Source organism: Acipenser ruthenus, chromosome 52 (assembly GCF_902713425.1).
Source record: "Acipenser ruthenus chromosome 52, fAciRut3.2 maternal haplotype, whole genome shotgun sequence".
Taxonomy (NCBI): Eukaryota; Metazoa; Chordata; class Actinopteri; order Acipenseriformes; family Acipenseridae; genus Acipenser; species Acipenser ruthenus.
The window spans coordinates 7204158-7229181 of NC_081240.1; the positions used below are offsets into that span (position 1 = coordinate 7204158).

At 43.6% G+C, this 25024-nt stretch overlaps 2 protein-coding genes across 2 annotated transcripts in view; both read right to left on the reverse strand.

Moving 5' to 3' along the window:
* LOC117968552 (GTPase IMAP family member 8-like) overlaps nucleotides 1-25024 on the reverse strand; it is a 424412-nt gene that overhangs the window by 103857 nt on the left and 295531 nt on the right. The gene's annotated exons all lie outside the window — the stretch shown is intronic.
* Nucleotides 1661-5635, reverse strand: LOC131723045 (GTPase IMAP family member 9-like). Its single transcript, XM_059016370.1, has 3 exons — nucleotides 5587-5635; nucleotides 5006-5056; nucleotides 1661-2683 (listed from the first exon to the last, which is right to left on the reverse strand). Exons 1-3 carry the CDS (start codon nucleotides 5600-5602, stop codon nucleotides 1908-1910), a joined length of 843 nt encoding a protein of 280 aa, XP_058872353.1. The 5' UTR covers nucleotides 5603-5635; the 3' UTR covers nucleotides 1661-1907.

The window sequence follows — 25024 nt, forward strand, 5'->3', positions numbered from 1 at the left end:
AGCTTCCATTATACTGCTGGAGTGAATAGGAAATCTACACCAAGTTGAGCCTTAGATAAGCATACCAGTATAGAACTCTTCAGCTCCACAATGCTACAGCAGTTGTTGTGTACGTTTTCTGTAATTGATGATCATTTTGAATGGCTCCTAAAAGTATCTAATAGACTGAGAATTCAACAGCAACTCATTTGATGTTTACTAGGATTGCACACATGACCAATGCAAGGGGTGCAGCACAGTGTAGCGAGCTAGTCGCTCTGCTCGCTGCTGCGGGGGATGCCAGGCAGACTGCAGCCGAAGCCAGCGAGCACAGCTGACTCAGGGGAACTAGAACACCACTGCTGCTCAGAGGAACTCTAGAATATCTCCTGCCACTGATTAATCAGGTGCACTGTGCTTCTGGCTGACAGGAAGCAAAGAAGACAATAATTACAGGATTGGAGCAAGAATATAAACATTGCAACCAAGCTTTGGGATGGATCTGAATTGACCTAAAAGATCTGTGGAGACTAACCCCAGAAAGAGACATTCTTCCTGCTTCTGAGGGGCATTTATGCCGTATTTGAGAGCAATGTCTGTTCAAAAAGCAGCTATTTTATGTATGGAACAGAAAGTAAATAGATTTTATTGAACAAGAGCTTAAAAATATGTCTCTGCAGCATGAAGAGTCCCATCAGAAAACTAAAACTGCTAAATTATTATAAAATTATTATTGTAATAAGAATGAATGTTGAGAATCTCCATGTATCATTCTATCACCATCTATATGAATCAGAGAATAAGAGCAAAAAAAGGAGATTCTCAGATGTTTTCTTTAAGGGCTTCCAAGATTGATGAAGAGAGACAACAGAGTAAGCCACTTCCTGATCAGGGAGAACTGCAAGGGAGGACAGTATTCCTAGTGAATTTTACAAACAAATAAAATACAACAAATTATTGCTCCAATCCTGTGACACCCCCCCCACCCCCACTCCCATAATGTAATTATTTCAGTCAGTCATCCCCAAGGAAAATCAAGACTACCTTTGATACCACAGTTATTGTCTAAAAAAAAATCTGTCCCAAATATTAGCAGCCATGTTGCAAAACATCTTTACTAAACCAATAACACCTGATCAGCTGGGCTTCAAAGGACTTGAATATAGTACGTGAAAGATTTAGAATATAGTATGTGAAGGATTTAGAATATAGTATGTGAAAGATTTAGAATATAGTATGTGAAAGATTTAGAATATAGTACGTGAAAGATTTAGAATATAGTATGTGAAGGATTTAGAATATAGTACGTGAAAGATTTAGAATATAGTATGTGAAAGATTTAGAATATAGTACGTGAAAGAATTAGATTTCCCAGGTGCTGCTGTTTTTGAATGCAGAGAAGCCATTTAGCACAAAACATGCTTTTGCAATGGCAGTGCCACCATGAATGTGTGTTGTGTAAATGAAGAACATCTGTCCCACACAGTCATTCTGCATCGGTAGTCAATGGATAATATGCGGGTTACCGCTGCTCCTGTGGGATGGATTGTAAATTCTTTACCAAGTGTTTAAAGAAGACACAATTATGTATTCAGGTATACCTATATGTTTAGTGAGCAAAGGACCAGAGTACAGAAATGAGTTATATTCAATTAAATGAAGAGACAGAAACATTTATTTTCTTAACAATTTATTTGTTTTTCAGAATTTACTGACACAGAATTCATTTTGTATTTAGCTTTTTTATGCATGGCAATAGAAGGTGTACTAAAAGGAAATTCATACTGATTTATAGAGCTAAATACAATGTTAAGCTTTGGTTATTAATCATTGACTGCTTCAAATAAAAATACAAAGTCAAGCTCATATTAGTACAGAAAATAACATGCAGAAGACATTCAATAAACACATCAGAGATGTTAAACAGATTATATTAAACTACATTTGAACTTATACAGTGGCTCTTCTTCCTTCACTTTCCCCTTCTCCATTTCTACATTTTGACAGGTGGATGCATTGACAGTGTAGCAGCTCTCATAATTAGATTCCACCATTTTCATATTCTGTGAACTTTCCTTCCTCTCTTTTGTTTCTAGTTTTTGACTGGTGGATGCAGCTGCCTTATTGTACATCTCCATGGTGTAATAACTCCAACAATTAGTTTCCACCATTGCCTCTATTTCCATGACCAGTTCAATAGCTTGAGCTGTATTGCGCTTGTCTTTATTGTTAAAGACATGATACCTGTCCCCACATTTATCAATAAGCTGCTGGAGATCCCCTTCGACTCCCTTAATGTACTCCTCAATTGTCATGCCATTTTCCAGACTGTCTCCATGGGTGAAAAGGACCATCATGTATCTGGCAGCACTCTCACCCAAAATAATCTTCACTGCTTCCGTCTCTCTCTGGGTGTATCGGCCTACCTGTAGCACCAACAGCAAAGCGTGGGGTCCCGGGGCAGACAGAGTGACACAGTTCTCAATTTCCTGTTTAATCTGATCAGCAGTGAGCTCTGTGCCAAACAGGCCGGGAGTGTCAATCACAGCTACGTGTCTCCCAGCAACTTCTTCTGTGCCCTTCCTACACTTATTAGTTATGGAAGTGGAGCTGAGTTTCGAATCAAACTCCCTTTTTCCAAGGATGGTGTTTCCTGCAGCACTCTTCCCAACTCCAGTCTTCCCAAGCAGCACAATCCTCAACTCTGCAATGAACAAGGACAAAATATTGTGACAGAAATGACTTTCAGGAAAAACCCTGCTTTCATAAAACTAAGTGTATTCCTCACAGGACTCAGTTAGAAGAACTGAAAGTATAGATATTCTCATCACTGACTTCACCAACAGTGCCGTGAAAAAGTATTTGCCCCCTGTCTGATTTTGTGCATTTTTGCACATTTTTCACATTGTATTTGGTCAGATTTTTTTGTGGGTTGTAGTAGTATATAGAGGGAGTCTGAGAGAAAAAAAATTACCCCAAAGTTTGGTGCTTCTTTCATTTGTTTTTTTGTTGTGAAAGGTAATCAAACATGCAATCTTCAGGTGTGAAAAAGTTATTGCCCCCCCACCCTAGTTAGCTCAACCCAATTAAAGGGGTAATTAGGGTCAGCTGTTTGAGTACTCTGGGTAACAACCAGGCCTGATTTGGGCCAGCCCTGCCCAATATAAATCTGACTAACTTTGACCCTTACCAGGGTGAAGTTGTCAGCACACAGGTTCTAGAGCAGGGCTTCTCAAACTCAGTCCTGGGGATCCTCTGTGGCTGCTGGTTTTCATTCCAACTGAACTCTCAATTACTTTAGAAACTTAATTTAACTGATAATTTGCTTTATTAGACCTTTTTTACTTGTTTTCAGCTCTTGAACAGTTGAATATTTCAAGTTAGCTATAACATTTTGTAAGTAACTTGAACTGCAACTGTTCAAGAGCTGAAAACAAGTAAAAAAGGTCTAATAAAGCAAATTATCAGTTCAATTAAGTTTCTAAAGTAATTGAGAGTTCGGTTGGAATGAAAACCAGCAGCCACAGAGGATCCCCAGGACCGAGTTTGAGAAGCCCTGCTCTAGAGGCACATCATGCCACAAACAAAAGAAATTCCTGAAGACCTCCGGAAAAAAGTTGTTGATGCCTATCAGTCTGGAAAGGGTTACAAAGCCATTTCTAAGGCTCTGGGGCTTCACTGAACCACAATCAGAGCCATATTGTCCAAATGGACAGTAGTGAATCTTCCCAGGAGAGTGGCCGTCCTGCCAAAATCTCTCCAAGAGCAAGGCGTAAAAACATCCAGGAAGTCACAAACAACCCTAGAACATCCAGGGATCTGCAGGCCTCTCTCGTCTCAGCTAAGGTCAGTGTTCATGACTCCACCACCAGAAAGACACTGGGCTAAAATGGGATTCATGGCAGAGTAGCAAGGCGGAAACCATTGCTCACTAAGAAGAACATGAATGCTCTTTCAAGTTTGCCAAAAAGCACCTGGATGATCCTCATGAGTTCTGGAACAATGTTCTATGGACAGATAAGTCAAAAGTGGAACTTTTTGGCCAACATGGGCCTCGTTATGTCTGGCGAAAACCAAACCCTGCATTCCACAGTAAGAACCTCATACCAACAGTCAAGCATGGTGGTGGTAGTGTCATGGTTTTGGGATGCTTTCCTGCATCATGAGCTGGACGCCTTGCCATCATTGAAGGAACCATGAATTCTGCTCTGTATCAGAAGATTCTACAGGAGAATGTCAGGCCATCCGTCCGTGAGCTGAAGCATCAGAGAATTCTACAGGTGAAAAGAATTGTGGGATATGTGGGATCGAGTCATAGAAGCAAAAGGTTTATTTCAAGGTTTTAAAACAACATATCCCACAATTCTTTTCAACGTCCCGTCCCTGCCTATTGGCTGAGTGTCGCAGAGGCGGCACATTCAAATTTCAAACTGTACAGGATAGACACGGAGCATGATTTAGCTTATTTGTTATTAAGCTACTGACTCTCTGTTGAACCGAATACTGCTTTGTTTTTAGCCGTATTTGTATTTTCATCGGCAGACGCGCTCTGGATGCAAGCACAGTGCTGACATGTCATTTCCTAAAATTATATTAACAGAGGTTTCTGGTAAATATATAAAGAAAAAAGGGAGTGTGTATTTTAGCACTACTACAAAAAGACCATGTGTATAGAATTAAAATGAATGGACTATAGAACAGTAATTGTTTTGTAACAAACAAGATTATCCATAAACTAATTTTTACAGAAAATAAATATAAAAAGAGAATTTCGACAAAAGCTGCTGTGAAGCACTGTGGTTGAAAGTGAAAACGTTACCCACGAAACGTTTTTTCCCCCAGAAAGCAGAAAACGTTAATCTGTTGACGTTTCTCTCGTGAGACTGGGTTGTATACATGGCTAAGTCAACATTTTAAAAAACCTTATTGCATTATTTATTTTACACAGCTTGAGACCCAAGCATGTGTAAAGACAACACAGCACTTCTGGAATGTCCCTACAAAATCAATTATTTAAATGGCTTACCTGCATTGTCTCTCGTGTTTGATGCCTGAGGTGTGGCTCCAGATAAAGAACCTGAAAAGAGAAACAGTAGAGGTTAATGATAAATGTTAAGAACTGTAATATACTCTGTACAGTACCTGTCAGAAGTATCTTTCCCTCCATACTTTAACGAGACCTGGTGCCCGTAGTTTCTCCACCAGGTGACGTAGTCTGACTCCAAGTGGTGACATTGCTCTTTTTGACGTAGTCGGCAGGATCTAGGTGTTAAATCCACACCAGGGCAGGGTCAACAGGCAGTAGCACCTCCAGAAGCGGTAACCATAGTGATGGCCATGTTTATGGGAGCTCCATGGATCCCAAAGTTAAAGGGGATAGGTAGTGAAGTAAAATTTGGAGACTGGCAGGCACAGCTACAGACCATATTGAGACTGCAAATGTTAGATGAAGGACAGAAGGTAGATTTTATCATACGTGCTTTAGAAGGGGATGCAAGGAGGGAGGTATTACTTTTAGCACCTACAGCTGGGGCCACGAGTGCTGGAGGTCGTAGAGAAGTTTTATGGAGATAGGGTTGTTGTAGCTAAATTATTTAAATGACTTACCTGTGTTGTCTCTCATGTTTGAAGCCTGAGGTGTGGATCTAGATAAAGAACCTGAAAAGAGAAACGGTAGAAGTTAATGGTAAATGTTAAGAACTGTAAGATACTCTGTACAGTACCTGTGGGAAGTATCTTTCCCTCCATACTTTAACGGGGCCTGGTGTCTGCAGTTTCTCCACCAGGTGGCGTAGTCTGTCTCTAAGTGGTGACACGTGTCTTATCCTGATGTCAGTATAATTAAATATTACAGATATAACGGCCTGCCTTTGGATGAAAGAGAACACAGGAACCTTTTTCCCAGAAACTAGGAGAGAGGGAGATAGATGGAACCTATTTAGCAACGTTTGCAAACCCCTAAGGCAATCACAAAAAACATCTGCAAACAGTTAGAGCATCAGAATCAGGCGCACGTGTGGGCAAACAAACTGTCATGGGACCCGACTTCTAAATCATGTTTTTGTGCGCTATTGCAGCGGATCGCTAATGCTGTCATTTTTGCCCAAGCAATAGCGGCTGTGCACATATTTGCTAAATAGAGCCCAGAGATTACACAGCTTAGCAGAATTGAGGCTTTGCATGGACTCCCTCCTGAACTTTCATTAATTCACAATTTCTTTTTTCTGATTTTGTTTCGCACTGTCTCTTCATCTCTGCTGCAGCTGATTCTTTTCAGCTCGGAGAATCCGCAATGAATGAATGATTGCAATTACAGATGATTTAATGAACTGTGATGGGCGCTTCGGGCCCGATGGCTGTGATGGGCGCTCAGGGCCTGTGAAAGATAAATTTGGCAATGAGGCCTCGTCCATGGGTGCTCGATGGCTGCGCGAGACCGATTGGAAAAGCATGAACAGTTCCATGCATCCCAGTGCCGCAGAGAGGAAGTGGCTATGGGCTCCCCCCCCACCAATAAGACGAGGCCGACAAACCATGAATGGAAAATAATAATAAATGATTAACGCACATCACAGTGGCGCCTGCCTCCTACCCCACAAATATTTTTAAAAAAATTATAAAAATGAAAGCCGAGACATGGCCTGTCCCCCAGAGCATGACTGCGCTGGGGGGAAAGAACCCAGCCTCTCCAGCCCAACCACTCACCCCACAGAACTATACCAAAAGATTATGCAGCCTCTATAACTAACCCAACTCATCACTCAGCTAGGGAAAAAACCCTGATTCACATATTTTTTTTGGGGGGGTGAAACCTCAGGGATCTGTGCCTGAGGGTAGTCCTTACTCCAGGCTCTAAGCGGTCGACTCCCATTTCGCTTCCCAGTGCTTGACTAAGCAGCCAAAACAAAAGAAGCGACACGCGAGAATAACACACAGAGCCTTTATGCACTGGCTGATGACGTGTTGGTTAGGGGTGGATTCTCCTTGCGGAAAAACACCAAGTTTACAATTCTGTTTGCTCAATTTCTGTTAGCTCTTAAAAAAATATATATAAATAAAAAAAAACACAAGAACAACATTGGACCAGATATTCAGAAGAGTTGCGAGTTTCGCAAGGGCAGTTGCGAATTTTTGATGGCGGAATTCAGCAATTCTTAAGGAGGGGTTGTGAATAATTATGCAAGTGCACCTACAAGTGCAAAATTCAAAATATATGTTTTCTGCAAATAACAATGTTGGGGAATAATTCGTTGCATGTGTTTGACTTCACTTATCTAATTCGCAAACAATCTAACATCCAATTTAAATACTATTTACTCCTATTAAGAGGGAACTTAGCGCTCACTATGCTTTGTTTAAATTAACTTTTGTTCTAGTTGTTCAGAGTGGTGCAAAAACTGAAAAAAACAAGATACCATCTTAAATACACAGATATTATTAAATGTGTATCAGAAAATAAATACTTGTGTCTTAACACATTCCATCTCAGATGTCTGCAGCTACAGAGGAAGCTGCCGTTTCAATAAGCTCTCAGTTTCAGATACTGGTTCACCAGATGCTGGTAGCACTGATGGTGTAGCTGTGCCTGGAGCGCTCAGTCTCTACAGGAATTGTTTGGGCTGCCATTTCTCCATTCAAGTGACCGGCTCCTAGGCAGGTCCTCCAACAGTGGATTTAGCATATTTTTGAATAAGACAAGTTTTCTGTAAACTCAAATTTAAATGATATATTTTTGTAATCTCATTGTGGAATAGTTGTAACAGCATTTACCTTATCTGGGATGTGGGTGAAAGCTGGGCAGACAAAACTGCCTGGATGGAGCACTAAAACAGTGAAACACGTCTTAAACTATATCAAACGATTATGCAGCCTCTCTATATTAAAAAGCTAAGAGAACACCCCTCAGAAAGCAAAAGCAAAATCAAGGTCCTCCCAGAGTGCACAGGGACCGATAAGCAGACCCGCATGCCTGCTAACAAGAGCTAAATGTAGCACTTGTCTGTCTTATAAAAGCAGGTGAGAACCCTGTTAAATAACCTTCTGAATTGCTTATTTGCAGGGAAGGAAAATAAATTGCAGCAGCTTCCGAGTCTGAGATTTCTTCCTACACCCCATTTACAGAACGCAGTGTAACCCGAGTGGGCGGGGCCATTCACCAGGATCCAGCATAAGAGATATGACTGACAGCCCTGTACTGCAAGTATCTCTTATCTTTGTGTCTGTCCCTTGGACAGGGACAGACACAAAGGCTTTTATTTAAACAGCCCCCCTTAGCTTGGAGATTGGTCGTGCCTCCATTTGTCAAGAGCCACCTGCACAGTTTGCATTCCACTTTGTTTGGGCTGGACTCAAACCCCAAACCACACGGTAGTCGAGAGGTACGTACGTGTCTTATGCTGATGTCAGTATTATTAACTTGTTACAGTTATAAAGAATGCCTGTCTTTGGATGAAAGGGCACAGGAACCTTTCCCAGTAACTAGGAGGGACCGAGGAGTGTGGGGGAGTTAGAGAGTACACAGCTTACCAGAATAAATTGTGGGAAATGTGGGATCAGGCATAGAAGCAATGGTATATTTCAAGGTCTTAAAACGACATTTCCCACAATTCTTTTCAATGTCCCGTCCCTGCCTATTGGCTGAGCGTCGCAGAACAAGCAGGGGCGACGCATTCAAATTTCAAACTACACAGACAGACACGGAGCATTTCGCTTATTTGTTTTTAAGTTAATGACTGTCTCTGTTGAACCGAATACTGTTTTGTTTTTCGCCGTATTTGTATTTTCATCGGCAGACGCGCTCTGGATGCAAGCACAGTGCTGACATGTCATTTCCTAAGATTATATTAAGCGAGGTTTGGGGTAAATATAGAAAGAAAAAAGGGAGTGTATATTTGAGCACTAGTACAACAAGACCATGTACGGAATTAAAATGAATGGACTATAGAATAGTCGTTTTTTTATTTTATTTTTTAACAATTTAATTGGTTTAAAAGCAAACAAGATTATCTATAAACTAATGTTAACAGAAAATAAATATAAAAAGAGAATTTCGACAAAAGCTGCCGGGAGGCACTGTCGCTGCTGATTGATTGTTTATACACGCTTTGAAAGGGGAGTCTCGTCTTCCAGAATATCACTTACAATGTGCGCCATCAAAAATAAAAATAAAGTTTATAAAGATGATTTCAGCAAGCTAAAACACCACACGAACAATTGTCATGTGACACTTTCTATATTGGCTTGCTAGCTTACAATTGGCTGCTGGTCCGCGGCGGTGCGGCACTGAGCGCTGGTTTAACATGTTACAGGTGTTACACACTGAGTGCTGGTTTAACATGTTACAGGTGTTATACACTGAGCGCTGGTTTAACATGTTACAGGTGTTACACACTGAGTGCTGGTTTAACATGTTACAGGTGTTACACACTGAGTGCTGGTTTAACATGTTACAGGTGTTACACACTGAGTGCTGGTTTAACATGTTACAGGTGTTATACACCGAGCACTGGTTTAACATGTTACAGGTGTTATACACCGAGCGCTGGTTTAACATGTTACAGGTGTTATACACTGAGTGCTGGTTTAACATGTTACAGGTGTTATACACTGAGCGCTGGTTTAACATGTTACAGGTGTTATACACTGAGCGCTGGTTTAACATGTTACAGGTGTTATACACTGAGCGCTGGTTTAACATGTTACAGGTGTTATACACTGAGCGCTGGTTTAACATGTTACAGGTGTTACACACTGAGTGCTGGTTTAACATGTTACAGGTGTTACACACTGAGTGCTGGTTTAACATGTTACAGGTGTTACACACTGAGTGCTGGTTTAACATGTTACAGGTGTTATACACTGAGCACTGGTTTAACATGTTACAGGTGTTATACACTGAGCGCTGGTTTAACATGTTACAGGTGTTACACACTGAGCGCTGGTTTAACATGTTACAGGTGTTATACGCCAGCGCCAGGAGGCACTGACGCTGGCATGCGTATCGGGAGACTCAGCGCACTGCGCTTTCTCGCGCATTCTTAAACAACTTCCGCTTTGAAATCACAGAAGTGACCATTCAAATCTGGTACGTTATGCTGTTTTCAGTGTTTTGTCTTTACTATCATATTTTAGGAGCGAGAGCGGAGAGAGCGAGAGGGAAACTAAATTTTATGTAGCAAAATCTAGGAACAGTGAAAGCGATTTGCCCAGCCTGACCTGGATTATTTTATTTGTTGGTGTTAGAGATTATATTTGTTTAACCTTTTTATTTCGCTCTGTGAGCACAGTGTTTTTGTTTAAACCTTTATTTTATTTTTGTATTTAAATAAAACGGCACATGCGGCGTTTGTTTTGAAACTACAGTACTGGTGTCAGTTTCCTTCCTGCTTCTGACCTGACGTCACCGCCCAGCCACCCTGTCACACAAATACATTAGGTCTTGTACATTTTTTTTTCTTACTTCTGCACCTTTTGCAGTGGACTTCTCATTTTGTATTGTTTGTCATGAATTTAGAGAAATTGAGTGTCTGCTTCCAGTTTATATATCATTAACAATTTAGAAATAAAACGCAGCTACTGTACTGTGTGCAAAGAAAATGTAACCATATTTTAAACTCGCAGATAATTTAAATCAATTAACTTTTTCCAACATTTTTGTAAATCATGGAGGTAAACATTTCATTAACTGAAGTCATCAGGTATGAATAATAACTATTTCATATTGAGAGGAACGGTAGTTCCTCGTACAAGTTAGAAAAACTACTGAGTCTCTATACAGCTCAAAGAGTTTTGCTGTTTTCACCATGTTGCAGCGGCAAAAATAAAATCACTTAGAATTACCATCTGTATCAGTATCAAGTCTGAAACTTTCTTACATCAAATGTGAAAAAAAACGTACATACCTCTTATACACAATGAGATATAAGTCGTCAAACTAAGGTCAAATTGTTATTCTCCTTCCTCTTCCGTTTACTTTTTAAGGGTGTGTAGCGCCTTTTCAAACAGAAAAGCTAAATAACTGGACATCTACCAATCCTATGATTCCACATGTTGGTCAACGTCAAAACAAACCAGGGAATGCAAGCAGTTTGAGATCCACACCATTTATATTAAACAATGGATTTATGTTTTAAAACAGCACATATCGCAGGAAAAAAAATAAACACCGTGGTTTGAACTTGCATCATGACACTCTTAAAGAGCACAGGACTTTAGCCCGCTGCGCCCCTGCGCAGTTGTTGAAATGCGTTCATTTTTTAAGCTTACATCCAAGCCTGACCAGCTTTCACTGAAAACCTGAAGGTGCTGCTCGATACTATAAATGTTCTATTTCCTGTTTGAAAATTTCTAGTTTCCTGTTTGTTTGGTAGATACCATAGAATGGAATTGTAGACAAGAGTGGCATGTGGCTTCCTTGTCTAAATCTCTGATAAATTGTAGTTCCTCCTTTTAATTAAATAAAGGAATAGTTTATTTGGTAGAAATAAATAAATGATTTAAACAAATGCATAGAGGAATAAATACATTTAGAAATAAAGAAATGAATACATATTTATATTATAAATGTATAAATAAATTAATAAACAGCAAGCTAGAAAACTACATGTCATATTTATTGATTTGGCTGATGCGTTTATCCACAGCAATTGACATTTATATACCTATATAAAAAGTACAAGTTTCATGTAAACATATATATTGAGAGGAACGGTAGTTCCTCATTCAAGTTAGAAAAACTTGTCAGAAACTGCTGAGATTTAGTTACACATAGGGCCATGGAAAATTCATGGTACTTTTTCAAGAAATTGATGAATGACAAAAAATTCACCGATTGTCACGAAAGTGACATTTTATTAAAAAAAAAAAAAAAAAAAAAAAAAGTTTCTATTGCAAGTTGCCTAAAATTAATAGCGCATCACAGAAAGTCACCGAGGTTGAAACATTTAATGGTAGCTACTGAGTCAACATTTACATTGTAACGTTTGTTATATTTTAAAAGACTGTTTTAAACAAGGGTCATTTAAATGTGTTGGCTGAAAAAAGTAACAAGCAGACAAAACTGATTAAAACTAAACAAGTTTGAATGACAAATTCAGCAACATTGTCGAGTTTTGTAAACATTTAAAACTTGTATGCTATGTTCATACAGTAATTAAACAAACTGTGTTGCATAGCGTTATGCTGACTGAAAAAAAAAATGTTTAACAGAGTTTAGTGCAAGTGACAAAACCGAAACTGTGTGTTTTTCTTACACGCAGTAAATTATATATGATGTTTTAAACCACATAACATCGTGCTACTTGAACGAATCAACCTGTACAAAATAATCTGAAGAACAGGAAAAACAAGAAGAAAATCGGATGCGGCTTTTTATCCGTCTTACGTGTTGTGCAAGCACGCTCACACAGAGTTATCTGGCTCGTGAGCAGAAAACTAGTTATTTGTTGCTGGGTCCTCTGCCCCTGGGATGTGTCGGCATCGTCGCCCTCAGTCAGTGACCACTTTCTGTCCTACTAACTGCTCCTTTCTGCCTCTTCTGCCTCATCCTTCACCCCAGCTCACGCCCCGTGAATTGTATTATTAAAAAATAGTAGATTAAACAGCAAAAATGAGCTGATTTACTTTTAATTTATTGAAATGGACCGCAAAGGGTATTAATCGCTATTGAAATAATTGTATAAGAGAAGTTATATTTATTTATTTATTTCACGCCTCCACCCGCTGTTTTAATTGTATTTGGATCATTCCAGACACCACTTGATACATGAGCGCAACAGACTCAGCAATGCATTGATCATTAATACATTTTAAAAACAAAACATCAAAGTCACAGCATGCATTATATTCGGGCCGGGACATTTCAATTTGATGAGAATAAGCAGAGTGTGACATTAATAGAAATGACATTAAATTTGACTGTATTATGGCTACGTCTGTCTTCTTTTCATACACTGTAAAACACAAGCCTGAAGTTCGCTTATTCGCCAGCTTCTTATTCGCAGGCTTTTAAGTGCATAAATGTATTTGTCTACGTTGAAGAAGTAACCTTGCTTTTAAAGGGTTAAATCACTTTGGGCCGCTGATTTCTCTGCCAGTACCTGACAAGGGGCAACCCCTCTGCAAGCTACACCTGTATTTAGCCCTGCCCAACGTGGTTTACTGAGGAAGAACGGTGGGTAAATATGCCACATATGCCAATCGCTCAGCTTCTGATTCGCTCTTTATGTATCTACGTTGAATAAGTACAGAAATCGGCGGCACAAAGTGATTTAACCCTTTAATGCAAGGCTTTTTTCCAGCGAAGAAGCTGTGCAATTTGCATATGCGTCATGTTTGCCCTCTGTTTTGCCCAAGTAAACCACATTGGGCCTGGCTAAATACAGGTGTAGCTTACAGAGGGGGTGCCCCTCGACAGGTACCTGCAGAGAAATCAGCGGCCCAACGTGATTTAACACGTTAAATGCAAGGCTACTTATTCAACATAGATACATAAAGAGTGAATACAATGCTGAGTGATTGGCATATGTGGCATATTTACCCGCTGTTCTTCCCCAGTAAAACACGTTGGGCAGGGCTAAATACAAGTGGGGCTTGCAGAGGGGGAGGCTGTTGTCAGGTACTGGCAGAGAAATCGGTGGACCAAAGTGATTTAACCAGTTAAATTCAAGGCTACTTCTTCAACATAGACAAATACATTTATGCACTAAAAGCTGAGCGAATCAGAAGCTGGCGAATAAGAAGCTGGCGAATAAGAAGCTGGTGAATAAGAAGCCAACTTCAGCCTCGTCTGTAAAACCACAGACGTGTGAAACGTTTGTATGTAAATGGAATGTGTGTATTGTAAAAAAGTGCTCCATTCCTAAACAGCAGTGTTTATCCTCATTATACCTGGACTCTTGACCGGAGGGTTGTGGGTTCAATCCCAGGTGGGGGACTCTGCTGTTGTGCCCTTAAGCAAAGTACTTTACCTGGATTACTCCAGTAAAAAGCCAACTGTATAAATAGGTAACTGTGTAAAAAATAATGTAATTGTATGTAAAAAAAAATAATGTGATATCTTGAAACAATTGTAAGTCGCCCTGGATAAGGGCGTCTGCTAAGATATAAATAATAATATTAAAGACACTGAGAATAAACGTATTACGTCATTGCAATCACTCGGGTGAAACAATGTCTTGTAATTTGCCCAAACAAGTATTTCTCAACTAAGCTTTCAGCAAGTATTGTAGTGTCCTTTGGGTCATAGAATAACATGTTTTGATCTGTGTATCTAAGCAGAATACATAAATACTTTACATTAAAAAAAATAGTTAAGAAAGAAAAGTTTCTATGGTTTCTGAAGTACTTTAATGTTCCCCAGAGGTGTTCTCAAAAAAAGGTCACCATTTCCAAGACGCTACTGTAAAAAACTAATTTATACAGCCAAAAAATGCCAGGTCCTGGGGGAGCATCCCACTGAAAAATGCTTGGTCCAGAAAGGGTTACACTTACGTACCACTTATGCAAAGCACTCATTAGAAAGCTAAAAATGTACCCTCTTCACAAATTAGCGAAACACCCATCAGATCGCAATTGATTGCACATGTACCAAAATCTGACAAAATACCACTTGTTGACATTACATGGGTCGTATTTTGGTATGTGTACCACTTTCTAACACTACACCGGTGCTGAAATATCCTGCATCCCCTGGGATTTCTGCACCCCTCGCCCCCCTTCGGCTCTCTGCGGAACGCCTCCTTGTTTTGTTTCACATCACGTGCACGCGCAGCTAGGAGGCAGGAGGCACGGAGATTTGAATACACGTAATCTTTGCGTGCTGTTTTTATTCTCTTTTTAAAATATAATAAAATGGATAACGTTTTAATTTTCCCCAGCAGGCTAAAATTTTTTTTAAAAAAACGTACTACCCAACACTCCTCTTTTTCCACAGTGTACATTTGGTGTGCGTTTGTCATTATTTATTGGAAGTCTTTGAAACGAAGAGTTTGCTAGTCGTCGTATTATTATTATTATTATTATTATTATTATTATGGTATACAGCTATAGCCTATTATCTGGCATCCCCCATCTTTCAACGTTTAAAATGAGCTCGGTTGGAATGAAAACCAGAAGACACAGGGGGTCCTAGGACCGAGTTTGAGAATCCCTCTATTAGGCAAAGTCAATCTATTAATGACAAACTTGGCAAGTGTTGGAAAATGTAGCTCTCCGCTAGGTGTAGACAAAAGCACAGCTTGTGGCAGTTTTCAGCAGCTGCACAAAATTGTCTAAATTAAATGAGGAGAGGAGCAGTAACACATACGACCTCCCTCTGAGTCTACACCGAACGTCTCAAACATGGGCTCCAATACTCGGAACGAGGCATTGATAAAAAGGCACAGTACATATGCATATTTATTTCTCAGACCTGTAAAGCGCTTTGAGGTGTATGAAAGGCGCTATAAATAAACAACTTTGAAAACTGAAATTGATTAAGACATTACAGTGACCCTCTCTTCTGCCGAGGGTGCGGGTGAGGGGGCCGCTGGCTGTTTCATCCCATGTTAGTCCGCTAGCAGCATTTGTTTTTTGTGCAATATTCAGTCCTTTTATTCTTCTTTGAGGAAAACATTATACGGCTGTGTATATTATATATATATATATATATATATATATATATATATATATATATATATATATATATATATATATATATATATATATATATACACATACATACTGTCTTTAAGGTGTACATCTTGTAGCAGTATCTGTAAGCGAGCTCTGTTAGTATAATGTTTATTTTTATTTTTGTTGCGGTTTCTGCAGATGTTATTACTGATTTTCCTTTCTGGTTTGTCTAACACAATACACAATTGCCTTAATTAGGCTCGTTTATAAAGATATATATATATATATAAATGTGTCGCATGTGTTCCAACATATGATTATGTAGTTCAATATTAAATTCGACTTAAATAACTATTAGGAACACACTGCTGTGTTTATGATGCAGTTCCAAACGTGTATATTACATAGGAATATATACAATTATATAAAGAGCATACATTAAAATGTGGCGTTAGGTCACTTAAACCTATTTGTATCTCGTGTAAGAAATGATTTGTTAATCGGCGTCTGCTAAATCACTAATTTAATTTCCAAGACCATTCAAATGCATTCCTTGTGTTGCGTGGTTCATGTATTTGCATTTGATGGGGTACGATTTGTAAGCCGACCTGTCGTATTGACTGGACTATAGAAACAGGGGATAACTGATCGAAAGACCTATCGTATTTGTAGTTACAAGTTCTCAATATTGAACCGAGCTCCAGTTTAGTCATTGCAATATTGGAGACGTCTGTCACATATCCTCTCTCTTCAAGCGGTTCACTGTAATATCCTGATCACAAACCACGTCAAAGATACTGCGCACACATCTTCCGATGCCCTCTGGTCGCTGTAATGGTCAGCTTATATGTCTTAAATATAGAGCACAAATTAGAGCAGCCATGTTTCTCAAAGTTCAATGAGGTAAATGACAGATAAATTGGTGTAAGTGGAATACGACAGGTAATACGTTAGAAACGCTACTTCTATCGTATATTCTGCTCCCAACGTCGTACTTGCCCAATAAGACATCGTACGCATGTAGAAACTAGCCACATAGCGTATTTTAAATCGATAGGAACAACTTTAATGTTGCCTATACATAAAACAGGTGACTGTCGGTTTTTAGAATTACAACTTCTTTGAACCCTAGCACTTTGATGAAAAGACGCAATTTCTTGTATTTTCCTTTTAAAGGCATGATTACTGTAACAACAAACCCAATATCTACCACCATATGTCCCAGCTATGGTTTCCGCAATATACAGTTTGGGTTTATTCGCGATGTTAAAATGTACTCGCCTGTAGTCGTGTCCATGCTTGCTGTCTTCAGTAATGCTGCGTTGCAATGTAGCTCTCCAGTTCTTCCTCCGTGCCTTTTAAACAAAACAGACCAGTGCCGCCCACAAGCCAGTCCCCTGCCCTTCATGCACACGCAATGAACGCACGAGGAAGCAGAAGTGTCTTTTGATTCGCCGAGCAAACGTCTTTAATCATAGTTACTTACATTTAGTATTTGGTCAGGTGTTAAATATGATTACCTGAAGTTATAAACAGTATAATTTTATAATATGTTAAAACCAAACGAAAGAGGATCGCATATCATTATGAAGTAGAACGTATTGATAACAAGAAACCTTGGGTCAATATTTTACTGCAAATCGTCATGGCGCAATTTCTATCTGAAACAAATAAGAAACAACGTAAGACTACACGTACCTAAATCCGAGCTGTTTAGATCTGATTTAACTTGCTTTAAAATGCTGAAAGAGCGTATATTTTAGATGTATCTGTTAGCTAAATGTTGATGCCAAGTGTAAAATAAAGATTCAAGTTCCATGTATTGTATTCACGGATGTATTTGTTAGTTCCCAGAATAAACCTGTCAGCTAGGCTAAATGTTGTCTCGCCAAGTGTAAAAAAAATAAATAATAAAATAAATAAATCTAAAGACTGTGGTTTCCAGATTTAATTGTCATATTGACTTGAAATTTTGTTTTAATTTTATTTTTTTACACTTGGCGCCCCATATTTATGGGGTGTGTTCCTCCATTCTAAAAATAATATGCTAGGGACGATTTATGTAAAGCTTCGAAAAATTAGCCCATATTAAATACATGAACATGGTTTTCTGAGAATCCTTTTAAATTAAGTCACAATGTATGCAACTTACATTTATTCGAGACAGAGTAACATTTGAGAACTATAAATTGTCGAGTTAAAAAAAATATCAAACTTCAAATAATATAAAAAAATCTGGAACTCAAAAATCAACCCAAAGTAAAACTCAATTTTAATAAACGTAATTTAAAGAATCATTGTTCCTTTGCATTACACACTGAACACACTTTGTTTTCCTTACATCCTATAAATGTAGTAATGTGTTAATCTGTTGTTACCTTTGTCATGAAAATGACATGCATAGATCATTTGGATCCTAATATCAGTGTAACAAACCTACCAATGATTGGGTGCAAACCACAAGGGAGGCACACTTATAAAGGAGACGTCTTAATATCCAATCCAGTAGGATAAAGACAATATCCACCTCCATGATTTCAAAGCAGTGACTAATAAAAACGAATAGTTCTGTTTATTTCATGACTTAATAAAAATTGAAAGCTCTGCTAAAAATATTCTGTATTCTATATTTGATATCGGTTTTATTAATGGTTTCAGAAAACGTGAATTTAATGATGTTTCTCGTTTTAATTTGAGTGAGTTTGGTAACTTCTATGCAGTCTAAAGAGTTTGATAGTACCGTATATCAGCAACCACTAGGGGGCAGCAGTCATCATTGCTATTGGGACATTTTTAATCCGTACCTGGGGACTATCTGAAAGTTCTTCGTTCGTTGCAATTAGTGCTAACGATAGGTTGCGGATGCAACCCCGGTTCCCTGAAAGAGAAAATAACCATCAAGGTATGGGATATTGCCGTCAGGCAGTAGCGATTGGCTGAGCTTTTATAGCAAAGCTGCCGATAGGCCTCTGCGCGAGCTGCCACGTAAGCCCGCCCCCTTGGGAGCTTACTATACGCAGCGCGCAGAGACTCACTTCCTCTTTTGCTCTTCAGGCCGTGAAGGCTTCTGAAGCGACCACGCGGCTTGATGGTTATTTTCTCTTTCAGGGAACCGGGGTTGCATCCGCAACCTATCGTTCCCTTTCAAGTCGAAAATAACCATCAAGGTATGGGAACAGTGTACCCAAGCCGTCGCGAGGGAGGATTCTCGGCAGTAGGACAGACTTACGTCATAACGCAAATGCGTAGGCAATACATCTAGGCATATGCGGAGCTGCGCCTCAGCGTCTATGCTCGTAATGACACCTGTCTTAAAGGTGGAACAGTCAACACCATGCTATCAACCACTCTATACATCCGCATCCTGAGGCGTCGTAGAGTGTAAAACAGATGCTCCAAACAGTGGAGCAGAGGAATCCAGTACATTTAACCTGTAAAACCTCATGAAAGTATGCGGCGTAGCCCAACTGGCTGCCGCACAAATATCAGACACCGGCACCCCTCGAAAGAGGGCCCAGGATGTCGCCATACCCCTGGTAGAATGCGCCTTCAACTGCCCTGGTGGTGGAAGGCCTGCAGATTCATACGCTAATTTAATAGCATCCACTATCCAGTGGGAAAGGCGCTGTTTAGACAGCGGCTGACCCAAAGATCTAGAACCATGGCATATGAACAACTGTTCTGTCTGCCTCACAGTCTTTGTACGGTTCATATAACACCTCAATGCCCTCACGGGGCAGAGCATGTGTAACCGCTCTTCCTCTGGGGAAGAAAAAGGAGGAGGATGGAACGCCATCAACTCGACTGACTGGTTCATGTGGAACGGGGATATAACCTTTGGTAAAAAGGCCAGATTAGGGCGCATGGAGACCTTAGAACCGTCTCCTGCAAAACGAGTACAAGAAGGATGCACTGAAAGTGCATGTAACTCGCTCACGCGTTTTGCTGATACCACAGCCAGCAAAAAAGCAGTCTTAATAGATATGAGCTTCATATCCACGCTGTGGAGAGGCTCAAACGGTGCCTTGGTAAGGGCTTCTAGCACCACATCAAGGCTCCACGACGGTAAACTGGTCGTTCTTGGAGGCCGCAAGCGTCTTGCGCCTTTCAGAAACTGAGATGCCAAAAAATGGCAACCAGGTGATAAACCGTCAATGCGTACATGACAAGCCGAAATGGCGGCTAAATACACTTTAAGTGTAGAGGGAGATTTCCCTTCATCCAGCAGTTTCTGCAGAAACTGCAATATTACTGCCATAGGACAGGAGACTGGGTCGTGGCTCTCAGCCAGACACCAACTCTGAAACAACTGCCACTTATACGCATACTGCGACCTAGTAGAGGGCGCTCTCGCACTCTGGATGGTCGATATAACTGCAGTCGAAAGCCCTAAGGCTGACAGGCGCTCCCGCTCAGGGGCCAAGCCCACAACTGCATGAGTTTGGGGTTCGGATGCCAAAGCTCTCCTTGAGCTTGGGACAACAAGTCCGCTCGCAGAGGGAGTTCCCTCGGGCGACCGTGCAGTAACTGCACTAGACTCGGGAACCATATTCTCCGAGGCCACCGAGGAGCGATCAGAATCACTGTCGCTCGCTCTACCCTGACCTTCTCCAAGAAGGCGGGGAGCATCGGAATCGGTGGAAAGGCATACAGGAGCCCTGGCGGCCATTCGTGAGCCAGTGCATCCACCCCCAGGGGGCTGTCGAGGTCCTTCACCGAGAACCATAGGGGACAGTGCGTGGTCTCTCGCGAAGCGAAGAGATCGACCTGCGCTGTGCCGAACCATTCCCAGATGCGCTCTACCACTTGAGGGTGGAGACGCCATTCGCCCGCAAGCGGACCTCCTCTGGACAGGAGATCCGCTGCGTAATTGACTCTGCCCGGCAGATGAACTGCACGCAGAGAGGCTAAACGCGGTTGAGCCCAGAGCAACCGCCGCGTTACCATCCGGTGAAGACCGGGGGACCGCAATCCGCCCTGGCGATTGATATACGCCACTACTGTGGTGTTGTCTGACCACACTAACACGTGCTTGTCTAGAAGCACTGGCAAGAAGTGCCGGAGGGCGAGGTCCACCGCTCTGAGCTCCAGAGCGTTGATGTGGGCTGACCTCCAGGGTCCTGACCTCACTCCACGGGTCCCTGTCCCGTTCCAGACTGCCCCCCAACCGTGGTTGGAAGCGTCGGTCGTGATGACCTGCCTTCTGAAAATGGGACCCAAGCGTACGCCTTGGCGGAGGTTTGACGGAACTTTCCACCAGCGTAGCGCTTCCCAGCAGACTTGGGATACCCTTAGCCTGCGGTGTTTGTCTCTCCGCTGATGCAACGCGAAGGCATTGAACCAGGCCTGCAGAGGTCTCTGGTGTAGTAAGCCCAAAGGAAGGGCTTGTGAGGCGGCAGCCATCAACCCCAGCATGCGCTGACACAGCTCCATGCTGACTGTTTGTCTCAACCTGAATAGGGAAAGACACCGCTCTATTGAGGCAACTCTTTGTGTCGACAGGGTCGCTTCCATGGACACTGAGTCCAGATGCAGACCCAAGAATTCGGTCTGTTGGCTCGGCACTAGGCGGCTCTTTTCTGAATTGATCTTCAGACCTAGCTGCCGAAGATGGTCTGTAACCATCACTGTGTGCTGTGCCACCTGCTCCTTCGACTGCGCGCAGACGAGCCAGTCGTCCAGATAATTCAGCAGTCGGACACCTTGAGCCCGCAAGGGAGCTAGAATGGCATCCATACATTTCGAAAAGGTTCGAGGAGCTAGTGACAGACCGAATGGAAGGACACAAAACTCGTATACCCTGCTCTGGAATGCGAAACGCAGATACTTCCTGTGACCCGGGCAGATGGGAACGTGAAAGTACGCATCTGTCAGGTCCACGGTGGTGAACCAGTCGCCGTGTCGGACTGACTGGATGATGTGCCTGTGCGTAAGCATCCTGAACGATAACACCCGCAGGTATTTGTTCAGTACTCGCAGATCTAAAATAGGACGGAGCCCGCCGTCCTTCTTGGGCACCAGGAAGTATTTGGAATAGAACCCCTGGTCGATCAGAGCAGGGTCTACTTGTTGAATGGCACGCTTGCTGAGCAATGCTTGTATTTCCACATTCAGAGCTGAGGACTGAACCGAGTCCTTCACTGCAGTTACGACCACTCCCCGAAAGGGGGGAGGTTTTAACTGGAACTGAAGGGTGTACCCGGTGGATATAGTTTTGTGCACCCAGATGTCGTTGGTGCATTGTTGCCAGAACTGGAGCTGGGAGACAGTGTAGGGGAGGGTTAACAGCTGCCTGGTGTTCTCAGGGCTGTTTGGGCTGGGCTCGTTCGCGAGGGGCCTGGCCAGAGCCCCGAGGGCGTGGCTTGGCACCACCTCTAGGGCGCCACCCTCCGCGCTGCGGTCTTGAAAAAGGAGGTTGACCGCGCGCTGCTGTGCTTGAGGGAGAGGTCTTAGTACCCCCTGGCCGTGGCTGGTGCTGCGGTGGTGTCCTGCGCCACTGATGTTCCTGAGGCCGCTTCGGCTGGAACGACGGTTTTGGCCACATTTTCGCCATTTGCTGTGACGCCTCCCGCGCCTTGGCGGAGCGTTGCAGCATCTCCTCCACCGCTGGACCAAATGTGTGTCCCGGTGTAATTGGGGCATCCAGCAACGGGGCCTTATCAGGTTCCTGCACTCTCGCCTGCGAGAGCCAGAGCTGTCTTCTGGCCACCACCAGAGACGCGATGCTCCTGCCCTGAGCCCGCGCGTTGAGCTGGGCCAGCTTCACCAGCAGTTGACTGACGGTCCCCAACTCGCTTCTGAGGGCCGCCGAAGGGCACTCAGGCAGGTCTTTGATTAGTGCCGCTTGGTAGACCGTCAGCAAGCTGGCCACATTAGAGAGCTTGACCGCCTCTGTGGCCGCAGCGTACCCCTTCTTGAGGTGTACCTCAGTGGTCCTGCACTGCTTATTGGGGCATGCAGGATCTTTCGTCAGCCCCGATAATGTTGGCGTCTTCAACAACGCGGCGAACGCAGCGTCCACAGGTGGGAAGGACGCCAACCCAGCCTCACTTGCCCCCTGCATGTTAAAGGCCGAGGCCTTGCGAGAAGTCGCCGGGGCAGAGGCCGGAGCCCCCCAGGTGGACTGTACCTCCTTAATAAAGTCTGGGAATGCCGGAAGCATCCTGGACTGACTGGACTGGGCTGAAGGCGACTCAAACAAGGAGCGCCGAGGTGGTTCCGCCATCGGCCACTCGACGCCCAAGTGGCGGGTTGCTCTGTCCACCACAGACCACGTAGGGTCATTGGTGTCTAGCACGTGGAGCTCGTCCTCAGAGTGCTGGGAGGCTACCTCAGCCTCTGTACTGTCCCCCTCTAGGATGTCAGATGCGTCTCTAGACAGCGCATCGATATCCCACTCCCCTTGAGACTGCACTGGAGGAGCGACGACCGGTGCAGGTTGTGGAGGGGCCACTGGCTGACTAGCAATGGGCCCAGTCGGTTGTCCTGGGACTGGAGGCACCACGTTTGCTAGGGACATGAGAATGGACTGCTGCCCCATCATAACCTCCATGAATTGAGACATTTTGGAGGTTAGCTCTGCCACCCCCGACCTGTCTCTGTATCGCCTGTCCCGACGAGGGGAACGAGAGCGTGCTCTCCGTCGAGGCGATCTGGAGTGCGACCTAGACTCCCGACGGGGGCGTACCCTACGAGGGGAGGGGCTGCGCTCCCGAGCGCGCCTGGTGGGGGACCTCTGACCAGCCGTTAGCTGGGAGGACGGGCTCCTGGAGAGCTGCAGCCACCCTGGCGGCGTCGCCGTAGATGACGGCGGGACAGAAATGGTGTGGGACGATCCAGTGGAAGGAGAGCGCCCACCCACTGCTTTCTTCGCCCTTTGGCGGAGGGTGCGTGTCTGGAAACCAGCACAAAGATGGCAAAAAGCCCTATCCGCCAACGCGGATGCAGCGTGCTCTGGCCCCAGACACGCCACACAGTCCTCATGGGGATCGCTCGCTGGCAATTTTGCCTGGCAGGTGACGCAACGGTGGAACCCGGACATGGTTGCCGAAGCGTGGACGTGCACTGATCGTTAAGGCGTCGATGCGCCGAGCGTCGAAGCGTCGAGCGTCGAGGTGCGTGCACCGAGCGTCAAGGCGTCGAAGCGCCGAGCGTCGAGGTGCGTGCACCGAGCGAGCGCCGAAGTGCGTGCACCGAGCGTTGAGGTGCGTGCACCGAGCGTCAAGGCGTCGAAGCGCCGAGCGTCGAGGTGCGTGCACCGAGCGTCGAGCGTCGAGGTGCGTGCACCGAGCGTCGAGGTGCGTGCACCGAGCGTCGAGCGTCGAGGTGCGTGCACCGAGCGTCGACGCGTCGAAGCGCCGAGCGTCGAGGTGCGTGCACCGAGCGTCAAGGCGTCGATGCGCCGAGCATCGAGCGCCGAAGCGTCGAGGTGCGTGCACCGAGCGTCGAGCGTCGAGGTGCGTGCACCGAGCGTCGAGCGTCGAGGTGCGTGCACCGAGCGTCGAGCGCCGAAGCGTCGAGCGTCGAGGTGCGTGCACCGAGCATCAAGGCGTCGACGCGCCGAGCGTCGAGGTGCGTGCACCGAGCGTCGATGCGCCGAAGTCCCCAAGCGCACACGCGCTAGCACCAAGCGCTGATGCGCTGCACAAAGCGCCGAAGCGCTGCACCAAGTGGCAAATAGCCGACACCAAGCGCCTAAGCGCAGCACGCCGGAGCGTGAGTACCGAGCGTAGAACGCTAGCACAGACGCCTAAGCGTCAGCTGACCCGCAGAGCGGAGACGCTAAGTGCTGGTACAGTGTCCTGGGTGCTGTGCACTACTTACCTGTTGGTGCTGGGGATTGAGGCTTAGTGGTCGTCTTCCCCTGTGTAGTGAATGGGATTTTTTTTTTTTTTTTTTTTTTTTTTTTTCACTGCAGCAGTACTGCTGGTGGTGATTATGTGACTGGGACACAATATATGTGGGCACAGTACAACTACCACGCGGTTTTTTTTTTTGTTTTTTTTTTTACCGCAGGCAGTAAGTGGGAGACAGCAGAGCAGGCTCCACACACACGCGGTCTAGCCAAGGCAAGACCGGGGCTGCAGACACGCGCGCGGCCAAGGCCAACGCAACGTGCGTCACAAAATATACAAATACACACAGAAAAATATATATTTTAATACAACCCAAAACACAACACAATAATCAAAATTAATTATTAAAGGAAAGACGGGAGACCACGAGACAACGCGATGCAAGCAAAGCGTGAAGGAAATATATAAAATATATAAAAATATACACAATATATAAAATCCTTAAATAATAATAATAACGACTCCGAAGAGTGTAACTGAAATAAACTCGGAGAAGGGGCAATAACCAGCTTCTCAAGCTTTAAGCTTATTGAGTACAATCAGCTACGGGCTCTAATACCTACCGCTACCAATGCTGA